Below are 14,977 nucleotides of genomic sequence, written 5' to 3' on the forward strand. Positions count from 1 at the left end.
AACAGAGGACTCTATGGAAGTCAATAAAAAATAGGCGAGATAGGTTGGTAGGACACCTTCTCAGGCATGAAGGTCTAGTCAGAGACATATTAGAGGCAGAAACAGGAGTTAGGAGGGGTAGAGGTAGGCCTAGATTAGATTACTGTTCGCAAATAGTTAAGAATGTGGGCTGTTCTAGTTTTAGGGAAATGCGAAGTTTAGCTCAGGATAGGAAAGAGTGGAAGTGCCTGTACAACCAGTCTTAGGACTGACGATCTTGTGATGATCTAATTTCTTATGAGATACCTAATAAATTCTGGATCATTGCCTGCATTGGTGACGTAATTGTTTGGTTAGGTAGATTTATGACAGATTGGAGATTATTCAATGTCCCTGCCGGCTGATATGTTAGAGTATTTTATTCACAGAAAGCATTAGTTTTATACATTTCGTGGTACAATATCGGAATTTCATACAATTCCTAGAATTGGGGTTCCTGACCAAAACCGCTTCAAAATTTTTTACATCGATTTCTGGTCATTTCTAAGGGTTCAATGATTATATTTGACGTTGGGGAGACAATGTTTTTTTATTACAGCATACACCATAGGGTATATCGTGTATGTATAGTTATTTCGTCTTTTAATATCAATAAATGAATTTTATGCAGTGACAATCGTGAGATAAGGAAGATTACAAGCTTGTATATATTTATACGAAAGAAAATAATTACTTTTTTTCGGAAAAATCAAAAAAACTTTTCACCCCCATCTTCTAATATCTAATTCAATTAAGTAGAATCACCGGAAATCGATTAAAAATTTTTTGGAGCGATTTTGGTCTGGAGTCCTAATTCTGGACAATTACCAAAGTAAATGCTATAAAATTCATTACAATATTTTGTAGTTACAAAAGCATTTTCTACAATAATATAAGTGTATTTGTAGTTTAGTGATGATGCTGTTTTCTAAAATTATCTATTTGATTTACCTAATTTGATTTTGACTATAAAAACGTTACTTACCTACGTGAAAAATCCCCAAATCCGCGCAAGTCCATATAACAGCGAAGTTTTCGTAATCAGTTTCCAGAAATTGATAAATTCCTGTTCCCGGAAGGTATTTGGCCAAGAGGTTAGGTAATGTGGAGTCTACTTTGTATGAAAATATACTCCTTATTTTCTTGTTGGGTATTGCAGTTCCTCGATTAATTATTATACTTCCGGACCTAACAAATTCACGGTTTTAAAATTAAATACCACGTAAACAAGAATTGTTTATTGCAATCGCAAAAGGTAAACATCTTTAAAAAGTCAAATATTCATCTCAAACGCATTCATTTATTTACTTTTTATTTATTACTTTAACTAGCTAAAAAGCTCTGATATAAATATTATAAAAAAATTATAACGTATAACATGATTGGTATGCGCATAGTCGAAACATACCTATGCCATAATAATACAACAAAAAGGTTTTGCAATTTTTAAAATTCTATTCTGTAAGTTTTAAAGTAAATATAATAAAAAAATTATTTTGATACGAACAATCACATGCAATAACTGTAAAGGTTGTTATGTTGTGAAAGAAATATCACAGTAACTCAAGAATTGCCCTGGTGGAAATATATCTACAACAAAATACGCAACACTACAACAATTAACTATTTCTTACAAATTTTTCCTGTAGAAACATTACAACAATTAAGGCAATACAAAAACACTGTTCAGTTCCACGTTATAAATTGTAGACGGTTGTCGAAGACAGAAATTTCTGAGAACAAATAACAACTTACTATTTGTTATTTTGTTAAATTGAAAAAAGTTATTTGTTGTAGTTACTAATAGAATACTACAACATTTAATGGAAATTTACCACGCAGTTTGTTATAGTCCTACTTAAAACCCTACAACTTTTTATGATATTTAACAATATGTAACGTTATTAGTGGAAATCAATTACAAATAAACTTTTCTACGAGAGAATAATGAAACGGCTAGCGAAATAGCCCGTAGTTACGTATACAAAAAGTTACTTTTCAACCCTTACGTTTAACAAATTTAGTGTAATAAAATTAAATACTTTTCAATTGGACAAGCAACAATTTCTACGAATTAAGAAGAAATCCCTTAGGAAATTATAGTAACTAGGCGTTTCAGGCATAAATAGTTATAGTTTATCATAACATTGCGTAATTTAAAGATTATAGTAAAGTACGACTTTCAACAATTATCAAGGATATTCTACAATACTGTCTTAATCCCAGTAGATATTACGTTGTAAAAAATTGTAGTATTTAAACACAATGGAGATAGGATTATGTTGTAAAGAATCATTCAATGTTGTATAGAAATTTATTGTACTAAATTGTAGTTTCGCGTTAAATGTTGTCGAATTATTTCCACCAAGGTGGGATAGTGTGTATATACATTATGAAAACAAAATATTTAATTTGATGAGGTATTCAATATGTTTTCTTTAAATTGATAACCAATGAGAATGTCTACAATATTCAACCATCTTCAATTTATGACTTTTGATAAAGAATGACAAGGGTGACGCTCAAAGCTCAAATACACTTTGTTAGAAAAATATTTTTTGAATAATTTATTTTCAAAAAATTTTTGGCGGTCCAAATTATGACCTTATATTCAATGAGGCGCCAACGAATCCTTGAGTGGAAATTACCGCCCACATACGCAAGTAGCTTAATACAGCTAACGGCTCTTCGATGTTTGTTTTAAGGACTTTGACGTTTGCAACTTTGTTTCTAAATGTGTCTGTTTAAATGAAAGAGGAAAACATGACGTAGTCAACTGAACCGATTCAGTATTGTTTCGACCTACATAAATTTAAATTACCATACAAATAATAACGGTTAATTTAGAAATTCGAAGAAATATGGATAGTGGGTGCGGCGGTTTAGAAGCGTTCGTAATGTGGTGTTACAGGCGAATGATGAGGATACCGTGGATAGATAAGGTTAGAAATGAAGAGGTATTAGAAATAGGAGAACAGAGGACTCTATGGAAGTCAATAAAACAAAAGTGAGATAGGTTGTTAGGACACCTTCAAAGGCATGAAGGGCTAGTTAGAGACATATTAGAGGCAGAAACTGATTAAATTACTGTTCGCAAATAGTTAAGGATGTGGGTTGTTCTAGTTTTAGGCAAATGCGAAGATTAGCTCAGGATAGAAAAGAGAGAGGTGCGTGTCCAACTGATTACTTTATGATGATGATAATAACTAGAAAATAGAAATAGTAACCAGAGAACTATTGTTCAAATAAAATTGATTCACGGAAAATGCTCGCTGTCATCTTATGAATCGAGCGACTAAATTTCTGAAGGACTAACTAGATGCTAGATGTTAGTCCCTACTTCTGTGCGCTTGCGGTTAATTGGTTAGGACGGATTTGATTTGAATGTAAAAAAAATTGGCTCATTCTGTAAATGTTGTTCCCTTTAACTGTATATCCTGGTTAGAAGCAGCGATTAGTTCATATATGAGTAAAAATCAAAAATTCCGCAACTGGCTTAGATAATTTTAACGAATCAAAATTTTGTATAAAATATTTTCTAGGAGACAAATTAATCGTGAAAATGAGAAGTGAAGTAGTTTTAATAAAAGTGTCGCAAGAGGAAAATCAATCATAATTCGGTGCTTCACAGACAGGTATCCATCCATATTTAGTTAAAATCACACACATTTAAACTGATTGGTGTTAAGTATATGTTATTTTCTTTTGTAGTTTGGAACGTACCATCTACTTATGGTCCTTACTGTCACTTGAAGTTGTTTTCTTTCATTCTCCCAAATGTTTAGACTTACACAACTGGTTATTAATTCCATCAAGTGAAAAGTTCGTTCAATTTCGTACCATGTACCCACTATCTGTAACGAAAACAGAAACCCATGCAGCTTTAATAAATTAAGAAAATATATTTCATTTAAGATTGGGTCGAGGGAGGTTGTGTAAAAAATATCAAAATTTAAAACACCCTTCACTCCCCCTTTCACCCTTAATCTAATAACAAATTAAATATTTACGGGAAATACCAATAAATTTGCCATTCCGCAAATATCTCATCTAAATTATTTGCGAGTGGAGACGTGCTTTTCGCGCTCAACGTATGCAAGGTTATTAACGATATACGACACGAAAGATTACGGTTATGTACCCAGATTTTTAAAAAGTTTTGTTGTGGGAAAGTATAGGGAAACATGGATCGGATTTGTTCAAATATCATATAGACATTCTTTTATTCAAATTTAGGTAAATATCTAAAATACCACAAAAGGCGCGGTAAACGCCATCTGTAGTACGATGCTACATTTTAGGATTACGTATGCTCCAACAAGGTCCATTTAAATGTATGAATATCTACTTACTGAAACGAATCCTGGCGTAGCTAACCACTACGTGATAGGCACGTTACCATAATCGAATAAAATAATTCGAAGTGGTTCGTATTCTGTCGAAACTGCCAGACGCGGATCGCTATTTCGATTTTTTTGGATCTCATCAGCGTGTCGCAGACAGCTCCGACAGAACACAGACCTTGTTGGAGCATACGTAATCCTAAAACATCGCATCATACTACAGAAAGCGTTTACCGCGCCATTTGTGGTATTTTCTAAAACGCGCTGTTAAGACAGCAGGTAAAAGTTGGTCTGTGTTCTATCGGAGCTGCATGCAACATGCTGATGAGATCTAAAAAGATCGAAATCGCCATCCGCGTCTGGCAGTTTCGACAGAATACAGACCACTTCGAATTATTTTATTTGGTAAATATCGTTTATTCTTTTCTATTTTCAATTATTGGTGCAATCAAAATTCTATCCTATTGTATTTATGTTGTAGTAAGTGTATTTCTTTTGTATAACTTCCTTTAAATATTTCAAATGTTTTGTTCTAGTTCTTTTGTGTACTGCCTATCTGCAAATAACTTTATTACTGTACTTTCCTATAATTCATATTAATGTTTCAGTTTCGCTTACCAAGCCACGACGTCTGTATTCCCTATTCTTTCTTAATTGCACTTTATGACTGGTTTCTTCAGAAGTCAGTATTGTAGTCTTAGGATTTCTTATCTCTAGTATTTTCCAAACATTAAAATACCGTTCTTTTGATACTCCCTTTCTCCACTTTTACAATTTTCAAAACACTTCGATTTTTCTAATCTAGTCAGTTCCTCTCGAGTTTTTTATCACTCAAGTCTCTTCATTATCTACGCATGTCTTTGTTAAGTTTGTTAATATGTTGTTATTTCGTTGTTAACTAGTTTTATTTCTTTGTTATTACGTCCTCCAAAAACTCTAACAAAATAAAGTGATCCAACATGTTAAACAATAATAACTATTAGGTAAGGCTATATTTTCTCGTAATACAATATTTTCCAGCTGACTGATCATTAAAACGTCTTAAAAGATCGAATAAATTGTGTTATAGGCCTATTTTCTATATGCAAGTTATTTTCATTTAATCAGAATGTTTAATTAAAATAACCAAATTTTTATGTATTCCAGTTGGTACTAAACATTTGCAGCCGTTTTAGGCGAGCACATAGAATATTGAAAACTAGTGTCGTGTGTTTTTCTGAAAAGTTCCCGTGTGATCATGTCTTCGTCTTCGAGTGAGGAGAAATTATTTTTGCTGGACAATATTCACTTAAAAATTACGGCGGGAAAGTAGAATGGTTGGAATCCATGATAGTAATCAGAATATTTTTTAGTTATGTAACAATAAACATGATTCGAATAAATGGTGCGACTGGCAGCGTCAACCAATCCTACCAAAAGAACGATTTGATGATTTTCTTAAGGTGAACAAATCCTAACTAATATTATAAATACAAATGTGAGTTTGTTTAAGAACAAAGGCTTTCACAGCCGGAATCCATAGTAGAATAAAGATTCGGGCTATAGGACCGTGGTCTAAGTGAACTACTTTGTCTAAATGTTTCGTCGGCTACTGGCGGCTGACCCGAGGGGTCGAAAAAATTAGTTTAATGTGTCAAAGTTGATTTTGCGCCTTAACTACTCAGTTCATCATGCTGAAATTTTGTAGACACATTTAAAGGATACAGAAAAACAGGGTAACTTTCATCAAAAAAAAATATTGTTTCGAGGGATAGAAAAAAATTAGTTTCGTGTGGCCCCTTTCACGTTTTAATTATACTCTATCGACCATCATGAAATTTTGCAGAGACACGTTATCAGGGGTATAGGAAAGGACATAAAGTACTTTTATGTGGTCGTCGATGATCTTTGACACGTATTTAGGACATCAACGCCAGCGAAGTCCTGGGTAAAATCTAATGTTTGAATAAAATAAATAAAATCCATCAATAGGATATAAAGTTTGCAATGTTTCTGTAAGGGTGGTTCAGGTTCGGATAGCACGGAACCTATGTTACAGTACAGTACTCAAGACAATATCAGCTTTTGATATGAATTTGACCCATAAAATAAATAAAATCCATCAAGGGGATATAAAGTTTGCAATGTTTCTGTAAGGGTGGTTCAGGTTCGGATAGCACGGAACCTATGTTACAGTACAGTACTCAAGACAATATCTGCTTTTGATATGAATTTGACCCATAAAATAAATAAAATCCATCAAGGGGATATAAAGTTTGCNTTACGCAAATCGTGTAACATTATTTATATGTTCTATAAACTTTTCTTTATTTTTTAGTTTTTCTTTAGTCGTTTTCCAAATTTCGTTGGTATTTTTTTGACACAGTTGCGCTGGCAAGTCAGCATGAGAGCTTTTATAGGCCAAGAACAGCTGATGATGCAAATTTCCCTCTTTTGAGGACATTACAGTATGAACACTATTTAATTCCCTGATTTTTTATTTAAAAAAAATGTTACGTAACGTCTTGCAAGAAAGACCCCCTTATGAAATACTTGTAACACAAACTTTAATATCATAAATCTAATAAATAATTAAGACGACGTTTACAATTAGAAATTCTTACCATTCAACAAGTAGATAATTACCTCGATAAAGTCTTAAAACCTTAACTTAAGGCGAATCGTCCATCATATTAATAGAAAAACTTTTACTCCTCAACTTTCGTCGTTACACAGATACAGACAGTATGTATAGTGTTTTTCAATTTTGAAACGATTTCCGTCTTTTTTTAACAGTAAATACTTAATCAAAATTTTACTAAGCACAGTTGCTACTCAGAATATCACTTTCTAACAACCATTTAACCTACCTTACTTACAGCTATAAACAAACGATAAAGGTCACCACACTTGCAGGCTATTTGTGTGGATGTAAACTTGTAAATAAAAGATAAGAAAGCTACTAGGGATTTGTTAAGGGTCATTAAAAACAGTCGCACACCCGAACTCGGCGTTACATCCGAAGTCGCCATAGCCACATGAATTTTGCACTAAAGTATGCTTTAAATTCAAGGGACTTAGATTTAACGTCGCTACAGCAAAATGCTCGCTATAATAAAGGTCGTAATAAATGAAATCTACTGTACTCAGTTGAGTAGGAATTCATACATGTCATTTTATTATAACACTTAACTATTCTATTATAACACCAACTAGATAGTATAGGCGCTTCTTTAATTCAAACATTTTGACGAATATTTGAGAATTGGCGAATATCCTAGAACAAGTATGTAAATAAATTTATATGAAGAAAATGTTCTGTTACGAATATGTAATAGTAACAGTACACAGGACTAATGAAATATGAATTACATAAAATCATTTCCTTTTATAGCCGATCCATTAGTGGGCAGCATTGCTACTCAGTATCTTCAAAATAGAGAAGAACACGATCGTATCGCAAGACTTTGGACTAAGCGTTATGCAACGTGATTTATTTAACAATTCTGCGTGTCTTGTCACACTAAAAGTTTTTATGCTTAAGTTTTGTCATCAGTAATACTTCCTTCTAAGTAAAGTGTTTGGTTTGAAGTAATAACAAAAGAATTTTTAATAAATTTTATTTCAGAATGAATGTAGTTTTAAGTATTGTGTACTTTTACATGTAAGCTGAACTCCGTAAAAAATATATGTACGAATTACATATACGTTTATTAAATTGGTTTTAGATTTTAAGAACGTTGTATCGATAAATGTATTATGTGCTAATATAATTTTGCTGAATATCGTGAACTGTATGGTAGTTTATTTGGCTCGAATACTATATAACAAAGATATAATAGTAAGAAATCAACATGTCATTAAATGAAACAGAAATCTATGTAGTTTTTCTTTTAAATTATTGTTTTGCGCTGATACCTATCTAATGGTTAAAACAAATCGACTTAACGCGAAATCTTCCTAATTTTTTTTAAATAAGAGAATAAGACTAACGTTCATGCGGTTATGTAAACGCTATGATAAGTATATGAAATTAGGCAGTATACACCAATATGAGACAAAATACTGAAAAATGACAACAGCGGCTTGTTGATTGCTGACCAAAAAATGAACCTATGAAAGACGTACATTGTATAGATGGTCAACGCTGACTATTCGACTCCTGAACGGTTTTTTTCTGAATGTCCAAATTTGATCTGAAATTCATCATCATAAGGTCGTCAGTCCTAAGATTGGATGGACAAGTACCTGCACTCTTTCCTATCCTGAGCTAAACTTCGCATTTCCCTAAAGCTAGTGCTAGACCTTAACTATTTGCGAACAGTAATTTAACCTAGGTCTACCTCTACCCCTCCTAACTCCTGTTTCTGCGTCTAATATGTCTCTGACTAGACCTTCATCCTTGACAAGAAAACAAAAAAAATACAGATTAAATATTAAGGCAACAAACTTTCTTCTTACAGTACAAAAAATATACAATACTTATGTCAAAAAATACTAACATATTTAATATTACAAAGAACATCATTACCTATTTTCTTTATATTTTTTCTAGTATTAATATATAGGTTTATTTTTTAATCGTAAGTAATATTTCGTAGTATTACCTTCTTGCACCGTATGCACTAATTTAAAGAGATCTGGATATAATGTCTCTAAAACTTGTATTTGCAATATAATAGATAAGTATGTATTTACTTATGCCAATTTTAGTAGATACACATTTCCTGCCATGATTTGTGCATGTGTATTTTTGAAAAATCAATTCTGCGCATGCGTTCCTGTCACACTCATCTGATTTGTGAAAGATGCGCATGCGCAGATTGTAGGTAAAATAAGCAGTCGAACACACTCCATATACAATTTTAATTTGCCAGCAGATTTCTTGATTTACAATTTATCGGTACTATCAGATGTGGATCATAATTTAGAACTTATTAAACCAAAGTTGCTGAATACAACTGCAGTACGTACTTCGTAATAATATTATTTGACATGGTTATAACAAATAGTATTTTTTTTTCTCTAAAACGATGAAGCTCTAGTCTTAGGCAAGCTTAATGAGTATTATTTAATTTCAAAAACGAATTTAAAAAAATTTGAAATTAAGAAATGCAAATTGTACCGACATAGGTACTTCCGCAATAATAACAATAATAAGTTAAATACGGAAATAAATATAAAGGAGACTGTGGCGTATTGATAAACAAAAAGAAAAGTCTTACCCCAACTAACCAGAACACTTTAAAAAACTACGCGGACACGTGTTTCGCGCACTTACGCGTTGTGAGCATTTCCAACGCAAGACTAAATTTTGATTATCAAGGGGGCTAAATATATATGCTACCTACCATTTGTAGTGTTCAATTTCCGCTGTTACTTTCGTATATACAAAGGTTACAATTTAAAAACAAATATATTTTGTTTCAATTAAAAAATCCTATCAAAGCAACAACGTATGCTTCGCATGACAAATATTTAACGCGGAAGAGGGAAGGGGGAAGTGTTCAATAACTATATTCATTTTTAAGGACTTAGTCAATCCTATATTATTAAAATACACATGCTTCACATAACGAAGAACCAAGCTAGGGGATGGAGCAAGGTTAATTATTAAACTTAACAGTAAAACGACTTCGTGATTTCTGATTGAACTACTGTTCGTTTCAAGAAGTTGGAGATGCCCCTTCCCTTTATTAGGATGCCCCGTAGCATAATTCCAAATTCAATTATATTTGTCTGCGTAGCTCATTTCTCCACCGATTATCGAGCGAGACCTAGACAAAAGCGTACAGTACCATTTGCAAAATTATTTAAACTGCCTCGTTAAAATTTAAGAATATGCTTTATTTAAAAGCATATTTAGCCAAAAATAATAANCAGCTTTTGATATGAATTTGACCCATAAAATAAATAAAATCCATCAAGGGGATATAAAGTTTGCAATGTTTCTGTAAGGGTGGTTCAGGTTCGGATAGCACGGAACCTATGTTACAGTACAGTACTCAAGACAATATCAGCTTTTGATATGAATTTGACCCATAAAATAAATAAAATCCATCAAGGGGATATAAAGTTTGCAATGTTTCTGTAAGGGTGGTTCAGGTTCGGATAGCACGGAACCTATGTTACAGTACAGTACTCAAGACAATATCAGCTTTTGATATGAATTTGACCCATAAAATAAATAAAATCCATCAAGGGGATATAAAGTTTGCAATGTTTCTGTAAGGGTGGTTCAGGTTCGGATAGCACGGAACCTATGTTACAGTACAGTACTCAAGACAATATCAGCTTTTGATATGAATTTGACCCATAAAATAAATAAAATCCATCAAGGGGATATAAAGTTTGCAATGTTTCTGTAAGGGTGGTTCAGGTTCGGATAGCACGGAACCTATGTTACAGTACAGTACTCAAGACAATATCAGCTTTTGATATGAATTTGACCCATAAAATAAATAAAATCCATCAAGGGGATATAAAGTTTGCAATGTTTCTGTAAGGGTGGTTCAGGTTCGGATAGCACGGAACCTATGTTACAGTACAGTACTCAAGACAATATCTGCTTTTGATATGAATTTAACCCATAAAATAAATAAAATCCATCAAGAGGATATGAAGTTTGCAAGGTTGTTGTAAGGGTGGTTCAGGTTTGGATAGCACGGAACCTACATTACAGTACAGTACTTAAGACAATAACTGCTTTTGATATGAATTTGACTCATAAAATAAATAAAAACCATCAAGAGGATATGAAGTTTGCAAGGGTGGTTCAGGTTGGGATAGCACGGAACCTGTGTTACAGTACAGTACTCAAGACAATATCTGCTTTTGATATGAATTTGATCAATAAAATAAATAAAATCCATCAAGAGGATATTAAGTTTGCAAGGTTGCCGTAAGGGTGGTTTAGGTACGGATAGCATGTAACCCATGTTACAGTAGGTGTGGAAGATCTGGAATACGAGGTTGGTGAATGTTGAGTGTATGCACTTTATTCCCAGCTGAGTATTTGGATAAGCAAATTTCTGCAGCCGACTGTGGAAATCCAATATCTGGCTAAGGGTGAATTTTTTTAACGTTTGGGAGAAGACACTCTTGAAAAACAGCCAAGTTTTAATATTTGCGTCATTTATCTGTTTTCTGTCTATCCCTTAATCCAATAGTTCCATCTTTTTACTTTCGTATCGCATACGATTGATCATTTTCTCCTCTACTGGTATCGAACAAGGCTCAGATGCTGCTATTAACGGATCATCTCTCACCCGTTCAACTTAGAATATGATTGAGGCAGCATCGGGGTTTAATTTTGATAATTTTAAAAGTGAGTTCGAATAAGAATCACAATTTTCTAAACATTCAGAATCAAGATCTATTTTTTACTTCTGTAAAACATAGGCTTCACCTATAGTAAGAAAATCATCTGTTTCTGGGTAGGTGTAATCTATATGTCCTTTTGTCGATTTTTCTTCTATTGCATTAGGCAGATTTTGACACTCACGATTTGCACTAACATTAATTATTTTAGTCGATTAACTATTAAAACATGCCGAACTTATATTTACTAAATTTATTTGCCCAATTCTATCCAATTCATCAAGTAGCTTTTTCAAAAAATATTTTAATTGCAATTACTAACAATTCCAATTTTACTAGATACTTAAATTCTAATTCGTGATTGAAAAGTATTTGATCGGAAATAATTTAACAATGCTTTCAACTTGTTATGCTAACATTTTGTGCATTACAATACATTGAACTTGGTAAGTATGTTCATAATTTATGCGTTTTGCGATCACTTGCAATTTAATTGTTCTGGATGTGAATAGTACACATATAGCGTATATGTATATTGCAACTTCAATTAATTTTAGTACCTATATCTATGTACTTAATGTCTTTTTGATAATGACGTTTAATGGTCAAATGTCTAAACATTGTAAGAGTTTTGTAACAAGCAGTTGAAACTAAAACGTTTGATCGTCGTTCTTTTTGATCGGATTCAAATGTTTTATCAAGATTGCAGATTGCACCATAAACAGTTTTAATAATATTATTTAATGTTATTTAATAGAAAATATTATGTACATATTAATTTATAACAGTAAAAGTTGAAGCTCAGAAAAGGGCAGAAATTTTTGTGAACAATCTTCTTTTCAAAATCCTGTATCTACCCCAGATAAAAATAATATCGTGAAGTTTATTTTTTGATTGATTGAAATAGAATTTACATAAATTTTAAAAGCTACCAAAATTGAAAAAGTAAAACTATTATCTATTGCCTTCATCATTATTAACTAAATCAAAGAATTTTAACAACTAAACATAAAAATACCTACAGATAAAATTAATATTTAAAGTATTAACCTATTAATACTGAAAATAAGTGTTTCAAAAGTATTACTTTTATGTAATTTTATGATTATTAATGTAAACAAAAAACGAAAAAAAGAAGCGTTTTATCGTAATCTCACGGAACACTAAAAAGATTTTGAGCGACTCTCAAAAAACATTTGATCATGCCGATTGTTGGAGGGAAAAGGTGTTTTCTAAAATGAAATAAAAAGAAATTGTCCAAGAAAAGGGCCACTAAATATACGTCCTTTATTAGGTAAAAGAGATTCTCGAGTCTTCGATTCCTACACTAACAAACAAATGTTACATAACTTACCTTGGACACGTTAAAATTTCGTAGAGCTATGTACTTCGGACAACGCCCGAATCCAGAAGAATGATAACATTTTACATTGAAAACAAAAACTATAAACACGAAAACACCAATCGTTTTTAAATTCATTTTTTGTAGGTTACAGACTCCCAATATAATTTTTACCTACTACATACAGTTTTTTCCTACAATTACTATAAATTATCTACATTTCTTTAATAAATATCGGTAATGCGTTATATTCAGGAAAAAAAATAACGGCCTTCAGACGTCTTTAAAAGATATGTAGACCAGTAAACAACTTCTAGGATTTTAAAAATGCAAATTATTTTACAAAAAACATAGTTAACCTATATTATAATTAAATCGAACCTTTGAGTCATATACCTACGCACTCAGTGCGGACATATTTATCACCATAACAAAGCTTTTAATGACAAATATTAATACCGGAAAATAATTTGTAAACTTTTTATGTAATTTTGAATTGGAAAGATACGGTAGGTATACATAATAAATGTTGAAACATACATGAACTGCTTAAGCGTGCAACTCCAAAATAGATGTTTGGCCGTTGTAGGAAAGCAATCACCATTTCTTGTTTATTTATATTACTTTATTTTGTACAATTGAAAATGAAATTTAAGTTCTAAGACTGAGTTGACAGTTGTAAATGTTAGACAAAAAACCAGTCACAACATTGCACACCTGATAAAAAGTAAATGATTTTTAGATTTCAATTAAGTGGAAGCTCATACAATAACTCATCAACATTTCTTACGTGTAGTTGAATGAGAAACCGCGAGGATCTTTAAATAAGAGCACAAACAACAATAGGGACTAAAATTGTTAAATATCTGTTAAATACTTAGCAAAGGAATGTAAAATAAGCAAATATATAATTATTGAGAGTATCGCTCTGTATAAATTGAAGTTACAGGTAGGTCAGGGAATTGAACTTTCTAAATGCAATATAAAATATGAGGCATTGGGCTGTACGATCCTGAGCAGAAATTTGTTAGGACGGGAATCCGGTCCTCATCTGGTTAGCCTTAGTCCACTTAAGGATCTGATCGAAAACGTAATGCCTCTGCATGCCATGGGCCTAACCAGACAGACAAGTCCGAGCCTGATCAGGCAAACGAGTCCAGGTCCTATCGGACAAAAGGCATGTAGTCCTGATCAGGTTTTTCTAACATGTGTTTAATGTGGCTATATGACCTGGCCTTGAACAGGCCACCTTATATGGGCTTGGTATGATTCTGATAGGAACTGCCTTATCTTATGGTTTAACTGGGATTTTAAAATTTTAATAATTTCTTCTTGTAAAAATAAGTTCTGATGAATCAAGCCATTAAACCAAAAGACAAAAAAGTTTACTTTCTAAAATTTAAATGATAAATATATCAAACTGTTCGTTTTGGTTTAATAACTTCGTTAAACAGAACTTGTTTTTGCAAAACCGTAAATGTAGTAATAATGAGAGTATATATAGGAGTGGCTGATTTTAGATATCTAGGAAGTCAGATAAGTCAGGACGGAAGGAGCTGTAGGGATATAAAGCAGAGGATAGCGCAGGGTCGTGTCGCCTATAAAAAAAAGAAGTCACTTCTATGCTCGCGAACGGTTAAATTAGAAATTCGAAAAAGGTTGTTAAAGGTATATGTTTGGAGCACGGCGTTGTACGGGTGCGAAACATGGGCAGTGGGCGCGGCGGAAAAGAAAAGGTTAGAAGCCTTCGAAATGTAGTGTTATAGGCGAATGATGAGGACAACGTGGGTAAAAAAGGCTAGAAATGAAGAGGTATTAGAAAGAATAGGATAACAGAAGACTCTATGGAAGTCAATTAGAAATAGGCGAGATAGGTTGGTAGGACACCTTCTCAGGCATGAAGGTCTAGTCAGAGACATATTAGAGGCAGAAACAGGAGTTAGGAAGGGTAGAGGTAGACCTAGATTAGATTACT

At 32.6% G+C, this 14,977-nt stretch overlaps 1 protein-coding gene across 3 annotated transcripts in view; it reads right to left on the reverse strand.

The window, feature by feature from the left end:
* Positions 1–13,529, reverse strand: part of LOC108736780 (apolipoprotein D-like) — a 16,618-nt gene extending 3,089 nt beyond the window's left edge. The window contains exons 1-4 of one of the 3 annotated variants that reach the window (XM_018469341.2): positions 13,015–13,529; positions 3,742–3,872; positions 1,004–1,206; positions 691–946 (exon numbers count right to left, since the gene is read on the reverse strand). In XM_018469341.2, coding sequence (XP_018324843.1) covers positions 870–946; positions 1,004–1,206; positions 3,742–3,872; positions 13,015–13,140 — 537 coding nt within the window. In that variant the 5' untranslated portion in view covers positions 13,141–13,529 and the 3' untranslated portion in view covers positions 691–869. Of the gene's footprint in view, positions 1–690; positions 957–1,003; positions 1,207–3,741; positions 3,873–13,014 lie in introns of those variants that run through there. The other 2 variants (XM_018469342.1, XM_025980574.1) reach the window with 2 other exon arrangements.
* Positions 13,530–14,977: the final 1,448 nt, after the last annotated feature.

The sequence above is a fragment of the Agrilus planipennis genome, unplaced genomic scaffold, assembly GCF_000699045.2.
Source record: "Agrilus planipennis isolate EAB-ADULT unplaced genomic scaffold, Apla_2.0 scaffold193, whole genome shotgun sequence".
Taxonomy (NCBI): Eukaryota; Metazoa; Arthropoda; class Insecta; order Coleoptera; family Buprestidae; genus Agrilus; species Agrilus planipennis.